Below are 22,152 nucleotides of genomic sequence, written 5' to 3' on the forward strand. Positions count from 1 at the left end.
TTATGTAGGCCTATGTGGCAAGTCACAGTTTCTGCTGCTGTGCCAGAACTGTTGAACCTGTACTCTGGGGCGACTGTGGCTCAGAGGCAGAGCGGGTCATCCACTAATTGGAAGGTTGTTGGTTCAATCCCCGGCTCCTCCTGCCACATGTCAGAGTATCCCTGAGCAAGATACTGAACCCCTAATTGCCCCAGATGCTATGCATCAGTGTGTGAATGTGTATGTATGTATTAGTTTCTGTTTGATGGGCTTTACCATCACTGTGTGAATGTGTGTGAAAGGGCGAATTTGGCATGTAGTGTAAAAGCGCTTTGAGTGGTAGGAAGACTAGAAAGGTACTATACAAGTACAGGTCCATTTACCATTTACACTTACTAAAAAAAGTTTCAGATGTTGGGCAGCACCACAACAAATAACTTTCTCCTGAATATTGTTGGGCTTTGTTTTGAAATTCCTTTATTTTAGTTTTTAGATTTCGCTAGCTTTTCTGTATGGAGGACTAAAAGTGCCACAATTAAATAAATGAATACACCATTAAATAATTACTTGAATGTGTCATTAATTAATTAGGGACCGAGCCAGCGACCGGCAAGGTCCCTATTGTTTTTGCTTGATTTCTTCTTCTTCTTCTTACCTATTATTAGGGACCGAGCCAGCAACCGCCTATACCCACTTCAGCCTATAATTTCTTTTCGATAGAGCGCGAAATGTCCTTAAACTACTTTTTCATGGTCCTCCTACACGCTTTTTCCGATTCGCATGAAATTTTTCACCTAGCACCTGGGGACCGCCCTGGCAAAAAGAAATTAAAAGAAAATTTTTTTAATTTAAAAAAATAAGAACGCTATAAAATTCCAACTTCCTGTAGATTTTTCGTCAAAAAAGGAAGTGGACCATTTCTCCACATTGCTATGTCCGATTGGCACCAAACTTGGGTCCATAGTTCCACATGTCTTCCTTAGGCATCGTGCACAATTTTAGGTCATCGCTTCTAGGTGGCGCTCTTTAAAATGAAGAAGTTTATATCTCCATAATGACACTTGTGATTGAAATGAAACTTGGTATGATGCTTGCCCATGGCTTTCTGAGGCTCGGTAAAAAATGTGTCAACAATCTGCCACTAGGTGGCGCTCTGGTGGCATAGTAAATCACTGTGTGGAGACCGTAATAGTTATGAATATGAAATTCACAGGGCACGTGTAGAGTGGTGCCTGAAGCTCACATACCAAAAATCGTGTTTGTTGTGTTTGTAGCGCCCCCTACAGGATAAAAAAAAGGCAGCCCTGGCGCCACATTTCACCGATATGTACGAAACTTGGTAGGCACGTGTAACATGCCGGGACGTACAAAGAAGCCTCTTGGACCCATACCCCAAATCCCACAGGAAGTCGGCCATTTTGATTTAAAGTTCCAATTTCGGTGAACTTTTCGCGTTGTATTTGAACGAACTCCTCCTAGGGAATTTATCGGATCTACTTCAAAATTGGTCAGTACAGTCAAAAAATGGTGCTGATTAAAAGTTGTGCTATTTGTGCATTTACGTTAAAGGGTGTGTCCGTGGCGTGGCATCAAAGTCAGCCATTTAGATTTTTTTGCTCATTTTATGTGATTTTTTGCCGTTGTATTTGAACGAACTCCTCCTAGGGAATTTATCGGATCTGCTTCAAAATTGGTCAGTACAGTCAAAAAATTGTGCTGATTGAAAGTTGTGCTATTTGTGCATGTACATTAAAGGGCGTGTCCGTGGCGTGCCCTCAAAGTTGGCCAGGTTGAATCTAATGTCAAACTGTGATGCCATTTCCGGCATTTTGCAATGATTTTCAGCATGTTTTTGCGTTGTATTTGAACAAACTCCTCCTAGAGAATTTATCAGATCTGCTTCAAAATTGGTCAGTACAGTCAAAAATGGTGCTGATTAAAAGTTGTGCTATTTGTGACTGTACGTTAAAGGGCGTGTCCGTGGCTTTCCCTCAAAGTTGGCCAGGTTGAATCGAATGTCAAACTGTGATGCTATTTCCTGCATTTAAGGGCTTCTGTTTTAACTAACTCCTCCTACAGATTTTATCAGATTGACTTCAAATTCGATCACTCCAATCTACATACATTGGTTATCAAAAGTTGTGCTATTTGTGACTGTATGTTTAACCGTGTGCTAGTGACGACGTGTCGAATTCCACCGATTGGCCATCAAACAGATAGTACTCATATATTTAGTGTACATTCCCACCCTGAACACGTCCTCATAACTTCAGCGTACATGATCCAATCTCAATGAAACTTCACGTGTTTGATAACAGTCTCACCCTGAACACGTCTACATGACAATATTCAGACATAGTGATAGCGCCACATACTGGTAACAGGAAGTATCACGTTTTATACTTTCATGTTGTACTCCTTGCAGGATGATCAGATCCAGCTGAAATTTACTTATAAAATACAAAACACATTGTTGATGATATGTGTTGACTGTGGTGAGGGGGCGTGTCTGTGGGGTAGCGGGAAATTTTGATGGACCGCCACAAAACATGAATTCGCTATAACTTGAGTGTACATTGTCCAATCGGCTCCACACTTCAAATGCTTGATAACAGTCCCCCCCTGAACACGTGTACATGACAATATTCAGACATAGTGATAGAGCCACCTACTGGCAATAGGAAGTAAGCGCTGCGTGGCGATTTTGAGCTGAGCTATGTGAAATGACCGTGCCAGTGACGACTTGTCAAATTCAGCGGATTCGCTATAAAACAGCACTCATAACTTCAGTGTGCAATGTCCAATCTCCAGTAAACTTCATATATTCTTTAACAGTCTCGCCCTGAACACATCCTCATAACTTCAGCGTACGTGGTCCAATTTCAATGAAATTTCACGTGTGTTACAACAGTCCCGCCCTGAACTTGTCTACATGACAATATTAAGACATAGTGATAGCACCACCTACCGGCAACAGGAATTAAGCGCTGCGTGGCAATTTTGAGCTGATTTACGTGAAATTTCATGTTTTGGTCCGCACGTGTAACGACGGCACGCGACGCGGCCGCAGCATGCCCCGAGTTGCGTGGAGTGCGAGGTCCCGCTCAACGCTGCTTGCAGCTTTAATTACATATGTTTTTTACATAAAATGAATCGGTATTTGAATGAATTAATGACACATTTAATAACACATTTATATATTTAATTCCAATTTTAATTCATTAATGACACATTTTAGTAATTATTTAATGGTGTATTTATTTATTTAATTGTGGCACTTTTAGTCCTCCATATTTCTGTGGATTGTTGTGGCCTGAAAATGCCTGATGTCATGGCAGCTTTTCTAAAAATTTGCACATTGCATGGCATATTTTTTTCAATGAATTTGGAGGAGAAAAGAAAAACTTCAAAAAATAGTTGCAATAAAAAAATTTTAAGGCAACTCGTTCTAGTAAGAATAGAATTGCTAATAGTTTGGTGAGATATGGCTCAAAATTTTAAGATGATGATTTGTGGTAATTGGACATCAAAAATTCCTGGAGGGACTGGTTCATTCAGATCATCTGGTTAGCATATCTAACTAACCAAGACAGCAGTACAAACATAAAGCAGTAGAGGTTGAGAGATGTGACACCAATTGCAAGGGCTGCAGTCTCAAATCAACACACAAGGTAATCTCTGGAGAACCTCCATTAGTGGGCTAAAATGGTAAAGAAATAGGCTCTTGTTGGTTGCTGCGAAGTTCCAGGATTAACAACTGCTCCTAAAAATGTAGTACAATTTGTTGCGACGTTCCAGAAATAAGAGGAAAGTTGTGTTCTTGCAACTCCAATTTAAAGATCTTTTGACTCAAACATAGTTTAACCATGTGATGTAATCTACAACTTACACCTTAAGAACAAATATTACTGGGACCACGACAGAAAATTGCGGATAAACATTTAATACAGAGCCATATAGCTATATACCAGGTTTCCACCTACTCATGTTTTCTTGATATTCGAACCATGTACTCAGGTAGACTTTATTGTGAAATATTACGATTATGTAAAATGATCACTGTCAGTCTCGATCAGCCAATCGTGTAAGATTTGTGACATAGACCTGTATGTTACTATCAAACAAGATATAACGCCACACAACATTCACCTGGGTTTGTTCAGTGAGACATATGAACTACCAGATTCTCTAGAAATATCAACATTTGTATTCATGTTGACAGTGTTTGAAGAGAAGCATCACTCTTAACCAACACAACTGTACTTAAACACCACTCAGTCATGTATGGTGTACTCAAAGTGGTTCAAGAAGTTCATGAGAGAATAAAAAAAATCTGTGCTTGACTCAAGTCAAAGTAACTTTATTGAATGATCATTGACTGTTGTGCTGATGACTTCAGATCTGCAGCTTCTGTTGTTCAGTGAGCACGAGGAGACTTCCTTCTGATCTGTCTTTCAGCACATCCGAACAGGCTTCTCTGTAGTAGTGAACAGGTGTGAATTAGGGCAAAACTGTGTTGAATACAAACAGTAGACAAGCAGTGTATATATTTATATATAGATAATTTGCTCATGTGGACACTCACAGCACTTGTAGAGTGTGTTGAGCCTGGCCTTGTCATTACGGCTCATCTCCTTAGCGTTGCCAAAGGACACGTTGGAGTTAGGGATGGGGACCATGGTGGGCTGGTTGTTCTTGGAGAAGGCAAACCTACAACAGGACACAGAGCAGTTAGACTGAACCACAGCACATCTTGCACATACAACTCACACACTGGCACACAATTGTTCTCACTTGTGGTACTGCATGACAGAGTTGTAATCATAGGGAGTGCCCTGGTTGAGGGTGGCAATCTTCCTGAAGTTGTGCTCCATTCCTAAAAGAACCCCAACATAAATCAAATTAACATTTGTTTGGTTTTCATTCACTTTGACTGCTGGAGAATCAGTGTTGTCAGTCAAATTTGTAAAGTCATCCGAATTCCAAACCTAAGAATGTATGTGCAGTGCCAACATTCAGTACAAAACTCTAACCTTAAAATTGAAATGCTCTAATATTCCATTCTGAATTATAAACATCTCCTTTACCAGACTGAACATTTTGCAGCATGACTCTGATGTGGTTGTCTCTGTCAGAGCGTGTCTGTTCATGGTTGAATCCCAGAGCATGGAGCAGCTCATGCTGGACGGTTCCGTGGTAAAGGCATCCCCTACGGGCCAGAGACACCACCTGCTTACCGCCACGACGGCCAACAAAGGAGTAGCAGCTGGACGAGATCAGATATGAGTTGAGTAACACGGAAGTCTGAAAAAAGCTTTCAAGTCAAACTGTTCATTGACATCGGTTTTCCTACCCATTCTGGGACTCGATGCTCAGCCAGTCGCGGTCACTACTTTTGCTGGGCCTGAAGCGGATGCAGGAGAAGGAAGAGAAGGACTCCAGACCACGGGTGATGATGGCCTTCTCACGGGAGGCTGGCAGGGAACATTTAACTTTTAACCATCTCACAAGAAAAACAGAGGACCACACCATCCTTAATATACAGGACAGGTTCCTGGTCTTTTGCATTCGAAAAGGTGAGGGTTGTATTTTATTCAGACAATTATGTATTCACAATAATATTCTTTTTGAATGTTCATGAGTTCAGTTTAGCATAGAGGACTTTCTGATGTAATGTGTTATACTGCTGCGAAATAAATAAATTCCCAATGAGTGTAAGCACCTTCAAATGCAAATAGGATGAGTGACTCAACGGTATATCATATATTGGTTCAGTAATCATTAATGGGTTGGTTTCACCTTTTGCTGACTGCTGTTGATCAATGTCACTTAAAGATCTTTTGCCAAAGTTTCTACAAGTGGTTGCACCATGCTGTATAAAGACTGACTGATACTTACAGAAGTGACTGGCGATGTAATAAGGAATGTAGACCTTCCCATCAGTCCACTTGCCCCACATGCAGCCTCGGCTGGTGCAGGGATCGGCATTTCTCTCTGCCTCGCTGTCGATGGCGACGTCTCCGTCAATCAGAATGGGATCATTGTCGGAACGGACTGAAACATACACACACACACACACACACACACACACACACACACACACACACACAGCAACTTAAAAACCTGTTAAAGTGCTACTAACAGAAGAAGAAACATCAAGAGTGGCCATGAGGAACATGGCGACTGCAGCAGCTCTCACTCACTCAGATTACTGTTGGCTCTCTCCAGAAGTTCAGAGACAGAAAGCTCAGCTGAGTCCTCCTCTGTTCAGTGACATCATCAACAACACAGTTTCACTTTGCAGCCAACACCAGTCACAATGCTGTGCATGTCTGTACAATACAATAAATTACATACCTGTCTGCAGGTTCAGAGTGGGATTGTGGGAGAAAAACAAACACATGACAAAACATTATTGCAAACAAATGACCAAATTCTGTGTCTTAAAGTGGCATGTTCACATTAAGGCTGTTAGAAGTACAAAGACATTATGTGATTACACTGTGAGAATCACAGAATCTAAAGATTTGCAGATAAAGTGCTCTAAATGGTCAAATATCTGTGAGAAATGGTAGATATAGCGCTAAAACCCAGCAATCTGATCCTACCTCACTGTCGGCCCAACAGCAGGCAGACAGAAGCAGCAGAGCCAGAGCTGAGAACCTGAAAACAGACGTACGAGCCATCCCAGCAGACCTGCAGGACCCAGACAGGAATCAGCTTCCACTCAGAGGAAAGACAGTCTTTGAAGCAAAGATAGAGATACTTTTCCATTACAGATATTTGAACTCACCTTGGATCCTCTGTGTGGACTTGTGAAGCTGAGGTTTCACTGCAGGTTTTTATATATGCTTGACTGCATCTGTAAGCCCAAAAATGGATTATCTGGACTCTAAGAAACCTGTAGAATGAGCTAAACTCACAGGCTTATCAGTCACACATGGTTCAGACACATGGATTTGATATCCATATCTATAGTATATGTGTGAGAAGTATACATGTGTAAGTTATCCACTGACTCATTTGAGAGTTACCATGCCTTGTCAGAGTCTTCCCATATATATATATTATTATTATTATTATTATATGTTATATGTTATATATATTGTAGTGTAATAGTATAATAGGAATATTTTTAACGTGTGAAGTGCTTTGCGTTACATCTATCTTGTATGAAAAGTGCTATACAAATAGTCTGGTTGATTGATTGATTGATATATACATATGTCTCAATATCCTTTACATGGTAAGCAGCAGTATGTTCAAGGCCGCCAGGCCGTTATTAAATCACAATATATATACAGCTATTCTGTGATAGCAGTTCTGTTTTGGATAAATGGAATGTACATTTATTATGAACTGTAACTTTTAAATTATATCTAATGACTCAGCTAAATTTAGCTGTATGATACTGTTCCTTTCCACAATGTTACCGCAACGGCAGCTGTTCTTCTGGCTGTATTGCCAGTGGCAGGCTTTTTGTGGGGCAGGGGCAAAAAATAAAACCGGCACCAGCATGCAGAGAATCATGATGCATTTCTGGTGAAACAGCGTGAGAGTTAGGACACTTTACCACATTTTGTCCACTGGAAGGGCAGCCTAGAGTCCTTGTTCCAAACCTGGGGGCCCCACTAGGGCTCGCCAAAGCTTCACGGGGGGTTGCGAAGCCTTTCTGATTTTAAGGGATGTAAGATATTTTTTTGAAAAGAATATATTGTCAGCCTTTATCTCAATATGTCATTCATTTACGTGAAGAAAACGAAATTAAAATGTTATTTTTAAATTTTAAATTATTATTTAAACTAGAAATTTAAAACAAATCTGACTGGATAAGGGCACAGTGAAAACCTGAACACAAACTATATTCACATAACCTTTACTCTCACTCATCCTGCATTAGAAAAGTACACAGTTAAAGGGATTGTATTGAATGTTCCTAAAAATATCAGAAAACTAAATCAATATTCACAGAAAATAATAATAATGCTAAAAATTAATTTTGTGTTCCCTAAGGACCCCCTAAAAGGTCCAGTGTGTAACATTTAGGACCAGGAGCTCAATAGTAAGTACTGCTTTTAGCAAATGAGTGGTTGGAAGGTGGTTGCCTCAGGAGGCCACACAAGACCTCCACATAAAAGGAGCAGTGTTTGATTCAGCAAGCTGACAGCATGTTTGTGATATGTTGTTCTTTAATGTAGACAAATGTGGTTTTCTACATAGATCTCTGACACTGTGTGCACCCTGATGTGTACTTTTCTCTAATACGCTTTTGTGTGACTATTAGTGGAAAAACGAATAAATTCTGTAAATCAGCATTACACATGTGCAGCTGCATCAACATACACACACGCTCCTACACAGCCCTTGTGAAGTGCCCATATGGCTCAAAGCCTGCAACCAGAAGAGTGGACTTTTAGAAGCAGCAGCAGCAGCAGTAATTAACTTTTCTAAAAACACAATGTGTAATGTAGGCTCTATTTTATTTTATAAGAGATTTATTTTTACAGCACATAGAAAGGCAGTACTGTACTCTGAATCACACACACCCACCAACACACTTGCACACGCCTATGACAGATGCAGTGTTTCACACATGTTGCAACCACTCAGAAGTTTCCATTTACACTGATAAGGGTGTGCTGTTGTGTTTGCACATTTTGATACATCATGTGTTTATTGGAGAATCTGGACAGTATAAAAACTCTAACTGAGTAACAGCCAGACACTTCTTACACTCAGGTAAGAACCCTGTGGTCTTTTACCACTACACTTCAGCATTCATAGTGATAATACTGACATATCAAACTTCAGTCTGACATGGTACATATAACCTGGATGGATTATATGTTTGTGATGAAATAGGTTTCTATTCATACTTGGTATTTTTAGTTTTTTCTCAATTTTTCAGTATTTTTATACTGTCACATCCTTTCATCCTCATCGTCTTCATTCTCTTTCTCTCTGGTTAATGCAGATCTGGTGCAGCCATGTTGGTTTTCTCTTGGTCGGTTGTGATCCTGCTGCTTGGGTCCTCTTCCTGGGCTGAGGTACAAAATTCCAAAAACCACCTCATCTCATTAACAACATGAATGTCGTCATGTGGGTAACACTGGCCGATCCGAAACTGAATATCATAAAAATTATTATAGAAAAAGAGACGCCTCTGAGGTGGCTTCAGGCATTTGATTGGTCACAACACCACATAAAAAGTGACATCATGAAATTTATGTTATATTTTATAACAATGAGTTGAGTTAGAATAATATATGAAATTATAATTTTACATCCAAGCATTCATAGCAAGAAACAACTTTGTTTCATTAGACAAAATTTCAGGTTTCTGGAGGTTTCAGTAAGCTGATTTGTATTCTTTGCTTCCTTTTTCATATCACTGTGGGCGAGCACAGGAAGGTAAGAACACCTCTTTATCCAGATTTAAACCAAAACTGAGGAGTAAATTAGTTAAATTATTTTGATTTAGAATTTCCTTTTTGTGGGGTGTCCTAGTAGCTCACCTGGTAGAGCTCGCCAGTCCACGGATTAGACTCTGTCTTTTGGGTCTTTGCTGTCCGTGTTACCCTCTATCTCCCCCTTCCTTTTACCCTACAGCTGTCACTATCCATTAAAGGCAATAAAAGCCAAACAAAAATTAGATACAGAAAGAATTTCCTTTTTGTGCTATTGCATATTTAATGACATGTTCAAAATGATGATGATGTGCAGTTCATACAGTATATATGGCATATATATACACAATATATATACAATGTGTTGTACAGAGATTGCTACCATTGAGGAGGACACATCCAGGGAGCTTTCTGTCAGTGAACTGCTGGAGAGAGCCAACAGAGACCGCAGTGAGTAGAGCTATTTTTAACCAGACCTTCACCATGTTGTAGTGACCGTATTGTGGGATGAATTAACTAAAACATGCTGTCACTGAGTGCAGCATATTGTTTTCCAAGCATGGGTTACAATACCAATACTAACCTTATACACCCATAGCTACACCTCTAGCTGAATGTTCCGCATACAGCAGTAATGGCAGTGCAGTATCAGGGGTGAATCTAGAGCGGTGGCATGAATGCCTGGCCACCCTAGCTGCCACACCAGTTTGCTGTCAAATTTAACACATTGATTTAGATTTAATTTGAAAAATAATGGGGTAAAAAGACAGAAATTGAAGTAATGATTAGTTATGGCTACATTTTAGACTCAGTGATTGGCTTAAGTTTAATAAAAAATAAACATGTATTTGAAAAAATGAAGATTTGGAAATAAAACAATTTATTAATTTCTACCTTTAAATATTTCTAGTCATTAGTGGTACTAATGTGCCAAAATAATGACTAATAAATACAATAATGTAATAATAATCGTGTTCTTGTCACCAATTAAATAAAACCCATATGGTACATTTTGTAAATCCCTCAAGGTGTATACTTTCTTCATCATGACATTTTTGATATGACACAGTTTAATTGCTGCTTGATTAGACTGAATTACTTATTATACCACTGCTTGTACAGTAAACATACTCAAAATCTACATTTGAATAAAGCTTTATTTGAAAATTTGATCAAATTGTAAGGGGTGTAATTTATTAGCTTAGCAAGCTAGCTCTTTTAAGTCCGTTCTTAAATTATTAATAAGTCTTTCTCTATCTATTTAGTTGACTGTAGGCCATATCTCTGTGGTTTTGTGTTGACGTATGTGTGAGGTCCCCCTTTTTTATGTGAATGCACTAATGCTATTCTTCACTGGAATAGCCATTTAGCATTGGCCCAACTTAAGTGAACATGTTTTCCTAAATTACCAAACAATGTTTGGTAGTGCCCTAATTTAAAAACAAAGTAAACATAATTTCAAAACAACATATGTTTATCTTGGTACACTATTACATCATACATGTTTGTAAATAATTTATATCTACAATATATTAGTCATTCTAATGATATTCATTTGGTCGAGACAGACGACCACCCACCTAGAGCCGAAGGGTCTGTCCGAGGTTTCTGCCTTTTAACAGGCAGTTTTTCTTTGCCCTTGTCACCAAGTGCTTGCTCATGGTGGTACTGTTGGGTCTCTGTAAATAATGTTATAAAGAGTTCGGTCTAGACCTGCTCTATTTGAAAAGTGTCCTGAGATAACCTCTGTTATGAATTAGTGCTATAATAATATAAAACTGAATTGAATTGAACTGAATTTAATTGAATTGAAATGTTTTACCCTTATATTAAAAGTACAGTGTGTAACATTTGGGAGGATCTGATGGCAGAAATTGAATATAATTTTATTGTCCATTGATCTTCTGGCTTTTCCATTGTGATAAGAAGAAAAAGGTTTCAACAGCTTCTGTTCCACACATGATCAGAGTTACTATTGATCTGGAAACCAAAGCCATATGGTGGTCTGAAAAATCTGAACAAACCATAATGCAACAACAGTAAAACAATGTATTTCAAACAATGTATTGCGAGCCCCACACCTGTGTTGGTCTTGCAGCTGCTGACTTTGACGAGCCTGACCTGATTGGAGGCGACATTGCCATCAAGCCTGAGGCCAGCAGAAATGCTGATCCCTGCACCTCCAGAGGCTGCTTGTGGCAAAAGTGGTCTGATGGAAAAGTGTACATCCCCTACTACATTGCCAATCACTACTGTAAGCACTGGTTGTTTTATTTAGATTCAGTTTTATAGGGACAGATTTACTTGATGGACAGACCACACATAATAGCATTTATAGTCACAGCTAATTTACATGGATTTGCCTTTAATTATTTTATACAAATAGCCTACATGTCTCTTTGTAGATTAATACATTAAAAACACCATATGTATCTAATAGAAAACAGTTACCCTTTTAAATCTAATCTAATGCATTAAATTGTACGAGAGCAAAATAAATCTTCTAAGACTCTTTTTATACATATGTATAATTATTGATATACAGGGGTTTTAAGCTATAATTAGTTACTTCACTTAAGATTTTACATACAAATCATATAATGAATTTATAAATGATGTTGTATCATCTTGGTTAAAATCATCACACCATCACCTCTATCACAGCCAACTATGTCAGTAAAATACTACTTACACATCAACGTAACAGTACTAATATTTCAATAATGCATACACACCAGAGGTGTAAGGAAATATTGATTTACTTGGTTATTGCAATATTTTCTTTTGTGATACTGTATTGATTCTAAAAACTCTAGATAGCAATGTTGTAAATGTAAACTGAGAGCTCTGATGTTGGATGTTACAGGGACTCAGTAGAAATGTAGATCCCATTATTCTGGTTGAACAAAAAAATTAACTTTTATTTATTCATTTACTTTTTGAAGAATGTGAAAAAGCTACATTGCTGCAGATAAACCTAACCTGCCATATTTGTCCTGCCAGCCTCCCGTGAAGTTTCCATCATCACTCGTGGACTGGAGTCTTTCTCCTCAGTTTCCTGCATCCGTTTCAGACCCTACCAGAACGGTGACCATGAGTGGCTGAGCATCGAGTCCAGGAACGGGTAAGATTCTGGCTGTATATTCATAACTCAACAGCAGAGTTTGAACATAAACACTGACTACTTGACTGACTAGTTCTAACTTCAACAATTTAAACTTTCAATCAGTATTGTGTCTCAATCGTACATGGATCAAATCTCTGTCTCACTGTCTTTACCAAGATATTTTTAGTTGCCTATTGCAGCTTTAAAGTACCTCAGTCCTCTCTTTCATTCACTTATTCACTTAATAACAATGACTAGTATACTAATGAAAAAATATAGAATATTCATGTTTGGATAGAAAAGATCTGACAGAATGGAACTTACAACCCAATGCATATTTGTTACATCACTGTTCTACAAGGATCAAAGAACAACATTGCCCTTCACAACTTCACATGGCGAATATTTTGTATGATTTCTGCTGCTGACAGACTGCTCTATGTTTATATGTCAACAGCTGCTATTCCTACGTGGGCCGTCAGGGTGGTGGTCAGACTGTCTCTCTGAGCCGTCAGGGCTGTCTGTACCACGGCACCGTCCAGCACGAGCTGCTCCACGCCCTTGGCTTTAACCATGAACAGACTCGCTCCGACAGGGACAACCACATCAAGGTGTACTGGGAAAACATCATTGATGGTTAGACTGTTTCCCCATCTATTACATTTCTTGTACTTTTTAGTCTTAAGAACATGTTTGAACTGATTAATGAAGGATTATCATAGATTTATTAGGTAAACAGGTACACATGTACTTGATTACTATGCATTGTTACAGAGTATAGCTACACCAAATGTGGTGCTTTTGTTTTTTCCTGGTATTTTAAGATGTGAAGCCTCTCTAGGAGGTGAAATTCAGTCACTTACACAATAAGGCAGGAAGGCATAAGCAGAATGGATGAGAGGGAAAGCTGAAAGCCCGTACTGTGCTTATTATTTACTCATTGTCGTCCCAGTCTACATGCATATGAAATTTGGAATCATCCATTTCATTCTAAAAGGATGGCTAAAAACGTATTTTGAGGTCACAGTGTGGTCACAGTAGTGTCTGACCAACAGTGACACAAACTGAATTTTGTCAGGTCACAGTGACCTTTGACCACCACATTCTAACAACAGTTGAGTTGTCAGTCCGCAGCAACTAACATGTTAAAACACCAAAGTCAAAGTGGGTCAGAAAGTGCTGTCTGATGACAGGGTAAAGTGCTGGTACTCCTGTCTGCTTCTCCAAACTGGGGGCACACTGACCACCATGTACTGTAGAAGAAACATGGATTTTAGTTACTCTTTAAATTCAACTTATTGTAGTTGCAGCCGTATATCACCGCAAAGTGTCTGCAAGGTCGCCATACTGGAGAACTTAAGATCTGCTTGTTAACAATATAATGTGTACGGAGATATTAAGAGATGCACATGCTCACTACAAAATAACTGCTGTGATGGCACTGCAGTAGGGCTACTGTTGTGTGCACTCACATTATATTTGGTTAAACATACAATTCAACTCTTCTGAACTTACTATAAAAGCGTAAATGTCTGTGACATTTATATTTTCTCTCACCTCTGCAGGCATGGCGTACAACTTTGACAAGATTAAAACTCTGAACCAGGGAACTCCTTATGACTACAACTCTGTGATGCAATATGAGAAGTATGGATAACCTTATTTGTGTCATTTACTTTAATACATTTACATTGATAATTCAGCTCTCAGTGCCTTATACGTTTCTGACTACTATCATGTAAGCAGTGTATGCTCCTACTGCATATGAGCTATTGCTACACATAGCAGGCAAATTGGATGCTCAGTTAAGTTAGAGCTTGCATTCTGGTTGACTTTGGGAGTCCCATTGTCTGTACTAGCCAGGACAAGAGTTTGTTTATCTCGGACTCTGTGAAAGTAGCATAACCAACGTGAATCTGCTTTTAACATTAAAGAGCTAGAATTGCTCCAATCAAAGTGAAGCTCAACCAGCTTTGCATTGTGCCATCTGTGATTCTACAGGTATGCCTTCTCCAAGAACAACCGTCCCACTATGATGCCCATTCCCAACAGCAATGTGTCTTTTGGCCAGGCCACCCAGATGAGCCAGAATGACATTGACAGGCTGAACAGGCTGTACAATTGCTGTAAGTATTCTGCAGCTTAGCTGGGTGGGAGACAAAACATTACATATAGAGACACATACGCATTTCACTGCCCTCAAAACTGTGTCCAAAAAAAATGCAAAGTGGACCAATACAGTATACAGTACAGTGTAACTTTTTTTCATACATTCATTCCTCATATCCATACTGGCCATGATGAGATTCCTTCCTGAAGTGCTTCCAATGTAAGTGATGGGGAACAAAATTCAAAGTCCTCGTTTTATGCAAAAATGAGATAAACAGATCAAGTAGGGATTCACTGGCTATTATCTGATGATGATTTTGCTTCTGGGAACAAGACTTCCTCTACAGTTTGATGAACAAATTAAGAATGACATTTCAGCTAATCTATACAAATAGATATATTCAATTCAATTCAATTCAATTTTATTTGTATAGCGCCAATTCATAACAGAAGTTATCTCAGGACACTTTTCAAATAGAGCAGGTATAGACCGAACTCCTTATAACATTATTTACAGAGACCCAACAGTACCACCATGAGCAAGCACTTGGCGACGGGGGCAAGGAAAAACTGCCTGTTAAGAGGCAGAAACCTCGGACAGACCCTTTGGCTCTAGGTGGGTGGTCGTCTGCCTCGACATATGCTTATAAATGCAGATACAAAAATCAGTTAACAGCTAAATCATTGTCAGATGATTGCTAGTGGCTTCCAAGTTTGCATTTCAGCCAATATGTTCCACCTCTTTTGCTCTCCACACAGACCATTTACCTGAATGGAACCAAAACCTGCTCAAATGTGATTGGCCAATATTACTCTGACTACAAACTGAAACCAGAATTCTTCCGAGTGTGAATCTATAGGCAAGAGATTCTGCATTCAAATGCAGATTTGTCCACTATGAACACTTAAATTGGAAACACATAAAGAAGCAAAGTCTTCACACTCACAATGGACATGGGGGGGACAAATTAGTATTGTTTTAGACTTCATAAAATGTGAACCTGTTAAAGTCAACATCAGTGGAAACAGTGGCTAGCATCTATCAATCCCACTTCTGCACTGACCCTCCAAAAATGCTCCCCTAATGACATTTTCTTTGCAGAAACTGCATGTGACCTTTTACCTGCTGCCCTGATGAAGGAGATGAGGGTTTCGGGCAGATGGCAGTTTGGGTTTTCGTGCTGTAAAAATAAACCTGCAAACTTTAAAAGTATTAAAAGCTGATTGGCTGTTTAATGAAATAGCAAGAACATCAATTCTGGAGACATTCATGAGACACTTGATCTTGTTTTACTTTCTCATCATTTCATTAAAAAAAACAATCATTAGTGTAAACAGTTTGATGGCTTCTGAGCAAACATAATGCCTACAATTAGTAGCAACAACAATCCACTGTCAGCGTATCCTTATATTTAACAAACAGATGCCAAAGTTGTTTTGATCTTCTCATTTAACTCTCTGCCAGAGGGTGAATAAGGCTACATTCATGTATCTAGTGGCTGGATGCTAATGAAAATCACAGGACTTTTAAGAGGTGGCATTGAACACAGACGTACAGCCATTATATTGGAGTCAGTATCAAGTGTCCCTGTATCATCTTTTCCCTCGAAAATGTCAAAAAAACAGTTCATAGTTTGACCTCTACCTGCTTTTTACAATGTCAGAAAACTGAAAAACTATTTTTTCGTCCAAAAATGGCACTGATTACAATAAATGAGTTGGAATTAAGATGCCACATATAGATACAATTTACATTTTAATATAATGTGTAAAAATGATTTCCTGTAATAGGCAGAAATAGCTTCTGATATGTCCACCACCACCTGTGGAAGTCTCAATTTCAGTTGCATTATCATTATTTGGTAAATGAGAATGTCATCAAGTTAATTTCTTTGTTTTCATCTTCAGATAGAAAAATGAAATATCCTATCTGTCCTTTGAACACACTTTCTCTGGTGTACGTTTCAATCAGGAAGTCGATTTATTCACATCAAAAAAGATGATTTTGCATAATTTCATATAGATGTCCATATAACTTTCTTGAAAATGGATTTCTTTAAATCACAGCTTTTGTTTCCATTCCCCAAAGTTAATCTCACTCTCTGATCTGATTTTCTGCAAGCCTTTTCTCCACTTTATCAGCAGTCAGGTTGAACTGGCAGGCTCTCAGGGCTTTTATCAGCTCCTCTGTTCGGGCCTCTGCTCTTTGACTCTTCCTCCACTCTTTCAGCAGCTCGATCACCGTCTCATCTAGTTCTGTGGGATGTCTCTTGGAGATGGACTCCAGCTTAACTTCGCTCAAACCCAGTTTGCGGCCCAGTTTACGCCAATTCTTTCCCAGGTTCTCTGAGATCACATTGGTGGCAATATCCAGTTTGTCTGAAGGAGGATACAAGGTTGAGGGTTAAAAAAAGATTTTTTTTCTTAATTGTAGGAAACAATTAACATTAAAACAAAGCATCTTTATGGAAAAAATAAAACACACAAACATCTTCCAACAGGCCAACAGTGAGATTTGGCAGCTAACTGGAACAATTGAGAACAGGCCATAACTAATTTAGTGAATTTACATTTCACTTACAGTGACTCACAGTCCAATACAATAATGTCAGAGGTTCATTAAGTGTTAATATAACAGCTGATATCCCTTTTGTATTTGTATTTTGTGTCTTATACCCTGGCCACAGACAATACTCCTTTTTGATTGGCTGGCAAGTCTCTCTTAAATCAGATAGATATCAAGATAGCTCAAATATTAGTTTTAGTCAACAGTTTATTATATTTGAAAATTTAGCTAGATGATATTGGCCTGTTTGTTGCAGATATTGGCTTATAAGCAACAAGAAATTGCAGAACAGCAGAGGTTTTCAAACTGTGAAGGTCCTCACGGGGCCTCCTGTTAACCATGATATTGCCGGCACTTCTCTCAGACATTCGGGTGTTGTTATATGTTTGACATATGTAGATCAGATACTGTTATTCATATAAACTGCAAACACCAAAATTAATAAGCTAGGTATGGAATATAAGCCTAACTTAACTGCCCACAAGTAACATTTTGTCCTGTTGAAAGCTGCCAGATGTCAGTCATAGATTGTTTGTCTACTGACTAGTCTGTGGTGAGATGCTAATGCAAAAATAAATATGGGACAGACAATTTACTTCCATATACTATATGCATAGTCTACTAATATGCTACATAGTACTGTTGCTTGATGTATTTCCAGTTTTGTTCCAGTTACACAACAGACACCTGTCAATGTACTGCACCTTGTCAGGACATTGAAGAAAAACCAGCCATATTACTAAATATGATGGTATTTTTCAGTACATGTCATGGCAAGTTCAGAGAGACTGCTTTCAATGCATTGCAGCTTGTGCCTATAACAGCTAATGGTAATCACAGACTGAGGTGAAGAGTGGACTGGACTGGAACAGGGATTCTTAAATTTTTTTTCAATAATGTACCCCCTTTGAAATATTTTTTTAGTTAGGTACCAGTGCAAAACATTTTTAGTAGAAAACAAAAGATGATATAATGAGGTACAATACAGCTCTGCACCATCAATGTCTGATTTATTAAGAAAAACACTAAAATGCTTAATTTCAAATGCTTAGAATCCATCACTAAATTAATTTTGTCATTATGCAATAACAGTAAGATGGCATTGAAGTTGCATTGAACTGTGTCTGCCTATCGCAGACATGTCGTGTCCGCATTGGTGTATATGTTATCATTTATGACATGAAAACAGTTTTTTTTCCAGTATACAATGCAGAAAAAAATGCATATCCAGCAGAGTGCGCTGTTATTTAAAATACTGTTGCAAACAGCACAGAGTGAGAGAGAAGAAGCAGCTCTCAGCAATGTCAACTCTATCTGCTTGTAAATTATTTAACATTATTTAAAGAATATTTAACTGAAATATTCTTTAATTACCCACAACCCTCATAGAAAAGGTCTATTTTAATTCCAGCTCAATTACACACTATATTGCCAGCCATATTGGCACAGGTGGATCTGCAAGGGCGGCAGCTGCTACCTCTAAAATACAAAAGAGATTTTTTTTTTTACACTCTGAAAAAAATAAAATATATTTTTTATGGTGCATTGGCAGCTGTGGTTGCCAGAAGTTTATTGTGATAAATATGGTAGAACTTTTTCTTTTACTTTTCTATTTATATTATTATTATGGTAAAATTATATTAGAACTGTCCAGTTTTAATCCATAATTTACCGTATAAATACAAGTCATCAAAATAGATAGTTTTGCCATATGAATGCCCGTGGAGGGACTGTGGTTTTATGTGCAATTTATTCTATAATATAAATAAACTACATATAGTGTTTTACTGTTGAAGAAACTTTTACCCATTTAGAATTCATGGTCTTGTACTGTCATCAGTTTTTCACTGTAAAATCTACAGAAAGTTTCTACAGTGCACCTGTCAGCTAGTTTGGTGTCAAATGCTGTCAAATTTAACACATTAATTTAATGATTAATTTGAAACATAACATTTTAGACTAAGTCTATATTATGTATTTGGACAAATGTCTGAAGATTTAGAAATAAAACAATGTATTGGTTTTTGTATGAAGTTTTTAAGTCCAAATATCATATCGTTGTAATTGTTTGTGATTAAATCAGCATATATTTCTGGCAGCCCTTAGTCTCCATGCCACCCTCTGGACACCCCATGAATATTTCTCTGGATCTGCCCCTGCATATCAGAAATATTTGGACCCACTAAAATCGCTATCCCTGTCTATCAGCATGGGTGTAATTGTGTTCTACTGACAGGTGTTTCTATTATTTTGTCCAGCACACTTTCTTGAAACGGCAGGTGTGACAGTTTAACTGGTGGTTGAATTAACTGGTGATATTCCAGAGCATTGCTGCAGATCTGTACACTAGAAATACTGACTGAATTTACTTCTTTTTATCATTTTAACCAACCAGAATGAAATCCGTAACACTGTAACACTCCAGTTCTGATTTCAAATAAGATTAACGGAGTTACCTGGAGTTTGAATTCATTTTATTTGCGACGGAGATCTCCTGACGCTTGAAAAGAATGACACAGTAGGTGACTGTGTCGATGCCTGTTCCAAACACTGCAAATGTCAATAAGCAATTCAGAAAATGTTTTTGCTGTCGTTTTACGAATCCTTATTAATCTGATGTCCAGTCTATTTGAGAAGAGTTTATACTGTCACACAGTGTGTAAGGAAACATACAGTCTGCAGTATATGTTTAATGCATTGTGGAGTCAGCTGTGGCAAAGCGTGATACGCCCAGATCAACTGGTGATAGCCTACAACATTTTACCATCGATCATGTCGCGTCTACACTTTTATCTCACCAATCACAATGATATTATTTACACAACAGCACACTCTTTCTTCCAAGTTAGACAACTGTGAAATCTCATTTTGCAATAGGAACAGAAATTGGATAAAGTTAAAACTTTAATCAGTAGAGGGGCTACACTATACAAATCCGATTCACATTCACAACTTTGTGGGATTTTGAATAAATGGGACAGAGATTATAAGATGTGATAGAATTGTGGTATTATATATAGAAACAGTCAGTATATGTTTAATACCATGTTGAAGTAGAGTTGTGGCAAAGCATTATATGACCAGATTAACTTGTGATGCAACGTCTGTCTACCATTGATCACGTTTCATATTAAAGTTTATCTAAACTTTTATCTTTTATTTATATTCTTTATGTCAGCAAAGTCTTTCAACCAAATTAGATATTGTAATTAATTTGGCCAATATGGGCAGAAGTTGGATGCCCAGCTGAACACAACTTATTCAAATCCACAGAGCTGTGACATTCCAGCAAACATGTTGACTGAATCTTGTAGACTGTTGGGATGAGTGAGCGAAACGTCTAGATTTTAGTATTAAACCCGATCGTCAGTAAATACAGATAGTGTAGCATGAATGAATGTGCACTCTGCCACAGCTGACACAGTTCTCCACACTGCTTGGAGCGTAAACTCAGACTGATTCATTTATAGGCTGGATGAATTACACACATTAAAAACAACTATGACACAACACCGATTACATGAGGATTTTGGACGTTTTGTTGACATTTGCAGGGTTTAGTCACATACATTACCATTCCCTATAGTCCTCACTTTATTCTCTTACAGATTTGAGAACCTGCTGGTTCCTGAGGAATACATAAATATTCATTGTGGAGACGTTTTTGTGAAGGTTTTTTTTTATCACATCAGAAACTACGAGCTTTGAGCTCATCATCTCAACCAGTCTCACTCAGGAGAATATCACCTGTTAATCCAAACTCGAGCTACTCCGTTAATGTGCTTTTACAACAGTGCGAGCGTGTGGTTGCCTTTATAGGCCTACACAATTTCATTTTGGTGTGTTTAAATTATTTTAAATAGTTAGTGTTTCTAAGATGTATTGTAAAGCTATTGTATGATTACTATATATGATATCCAAAGGAGTCTTAGATGTATACTCGGGAAAGACTCTGAAACAACGGTAGCGATCAGCAGCTGTTAATGTCTCCATGACAGTGAATAATAGTTCCGTAGTGAGGAGCAGACACCAACATTATTGTTCCAGCACAGAGTTTCTATCGCAGTGTTTTAAAAGTCACCAACAACTCAATGTCATAGAAGTAGTCAGAATCTTTATTTCCTGGTTCGGCAATAAGGGGTCCTAAGAAGCCACGCCTACACACATCTGCCTCAGTATCACCAGTTAACTCAACTCCAGTTAAACTGTCACACCTGCTGCGGTCTGAACACCGCCCCTGCGGCTCCACACGGTGCGTACCTGTCTCCGCCTTGTCCGGGACTTCGGGACATCCAGGCTGACTTTCAAAACAGTTTAATTTGTGTGCGATGTCGTCCCGGTGAATTTGAGTAAGAAGCCGGCACAGGTAGTCCGTGTTGTCGGGAGCCAGGCGGCCTCTCTCCGTCAGGATCTGGAACAGTCTCCGTCCGGTGTCGGTCTTCTCCAGGTCTCTCTTCCCGACCAGGTCTCGACACAGAAACTTCAGCTGCTCCAACTGTTCAGAGGACAGCTGGTTCGAAATCTCCAGCAAAAGAGCGTTAAACTCGAAAGAGCTCATGTCTCTGATACAGACTGCACCCCGCTGACAGATATCTGTCTGAACTAGGAAATACTTCATTACTTTTACTTTCACTTCCGTTTGTTTATCTGCTCTCTCTCTCTCTCTCTCTCTCTCTCTCTCTCTCTCTCTCTCTCTCTCTCTCTCTCTCATCAGATCCTGATCCAGGACTTTTTAATTATTTAAAAAATGTCATTAATAGTAACAATAGCAACTGGGGGAGAACGGACATTTTTTTATTAGTTTTTTAAAAGTTTAGTTTCAGTTAGTTGGCAGCCCATTTCCGGCTCTGTGAGGGGCGATTCAGTAAGTCAGTACAATGAGAGAGTTTATATATAGTATTGATAAATATTGACTTAGTATCGCAAAATAAGGAGAAACTTAATTTCGCAATATTTTGACATAGTCTCTCAAAATGATATCTTTG

The 22,152-nt window shown here is 38.5% G+C and overlaps 4 protein-coding genes across 4 annotated transcripts in view; 1 reads left to right on the forward strand and 3 right to left on the reverse strand.

Annotated features, from left to right (window-relative positions):
• Positions 1–6,782, reverse strand: part of LOC127351996 (hatching enzyme 1.2) — a 23,163-nt gene extending 16,381 nt beyond the window's left edge. Inside the window, exon 1 of the mRNA XM_051380068.1 lies at positions 6,773–6,782. The gene's annotated coding sequence lies outside the window, so the exon portion shown is untranslated. The remainder of the gene's footprint in view (positions 1–6,772) is intronic.
• Positions 1–15,857, forward strand: part of LOC127352020 (hatching enzyme 1.2-like) — a 19,022-nt gene extending 3,165 nt beyond the window's left edge. Inside the window, exons 2-10 of the mRNA XM_051380101.1 lie at positions 8,954–9,026; positions 9,387–9,390; positions 9,759–9,836; positions 11,485–11,640; positions 12,390–12,510; positions 12,950–13,128; positions 14,058–14,139; positions 14,494–14,618; positions 15,704–15,857. Of these exons, the coding sequence (XP_051236061.1) occupies positions 8,954–9,026; positions 9,387–9,390; positions 9,759–9,836; positions 11,485–11,640; positions 12,390–12,510; positions 12,950–13,128; positions 14,058–14,139; positions 14,494–14,618; positions 15,704–15,705 (820 nt within the window). The 3' untranslated portion in view covers positions 15,706–15,857. The remainder of the gene's footprint in view (positions 1–8,953; positions 9,027–9,386; positions 9,391–9,758; positions 9,837–11,484; positions 11,641–12,389; positions 12,511–12,949; positions 13,129–14,057; positions 14,140–14,493; positions 14,619–15,703) is intronic.
• Positions 4,324–6,865, reverse strand: LOC127352000 (hatching enzyme 1.2-like). Its single transcript, XM_051380077.1, has 9 exons — positions 6,773–6,865; positions 6,588–6,675; positions 6,183–6,246; positions 5,878–6,033; positions 5,333–5,453; positions 5,067–5,245; positions 4,774–4,855; positions 4,565–4,689; positions 4,324–4,456 (listed from the first exon to the last, which is right to left on the reverse strand). Coding segments are annotated over exons 2-9 (807 nt in total). The 5' UTR covers positions 6,666–6,675; positions 6,773–6,865; the 3' UTR covers positions 4,324–4,454.
• fadd (Fas (tnfrsf6)-associated via death domain) lies at positions 15,805–21,793 on the reverse strand. Its single transcript, XM_051380087.1, has 2 exons — positions 21,428–21,793; positions 15,805–16,980 (listed from the first exon to the last, which is right to left on the reverse strand). Exons 1-2 carry the CDS (start codon positions 21,783–21,785, stop codon positions 16,697–16,699), a joined length of 642 nt encoding a protein of 213 aa, XP_051236047.1. The 5' UTR covers positions 21,786–21,793; the 3' UTR covers positions 15,805–16,696.
• Between the last annotated feature and the right edge of the window lie 359 nt (positions 21,794–22,152).

Source organism: Dicentrarchus labrax, unplaced genomic scaffold (genome assembly GCF_905237075.1).
Source record: "Dicentrarchus labrax unplaced genomic scaffold, dlabrax2021, whole genome shotgun sequence".
Classification (NCBI taxonomy): Eukaryota; Metazoa; Chordata; class Actinopteri; family Moronidae; genus Dicentrarchus; species Dicentrarchus labrax.

What these genes read in the sequence shown, in the direction of transcription:
- LOC127352000 (XM_051380077.1), bottom strand. Translation starts at nt 6,665, where the DNA reads ATGGCTCGTACGTCTGTTTTCAGGTTCTCAGCTCTGGCTCTGCTGCTT. An exon ending in AGCATCGAGTCCCAGAATGG is followed by an intron (nt 5,246 to 5,332) that starts GTAGGAAAACCG and finishes GATCTCGTCCAG; the next exon opens with CTGCTACTCCTTTGTTGGCC. An exon ending in TCTGTCATGCAGTACCACAA is followed by an intron (nt 4,690 to 4,773) that starts GTGAGAACAATT and finishes GTCCTGTTGTAG; the next exon opens with GTTTGCCTTCTCCAAGAACA.
- fadd (XM_051380087.1), bottom strand. Translation starts at nt 21,785, where the DNA reads ATGAAGTATTTCCTAGTTCAGACAGATATCTGTCAGCGGGGTGCAGTC. An exon ending in CCCGGACAAGGCGGAGACAG is followed by an intron (nt 16,981 to 21,427) that starts GTACGCACCGTG and finishes ATCCTCCTTCAG; the next exon opens with ACAAACTGGATATTGCCACC.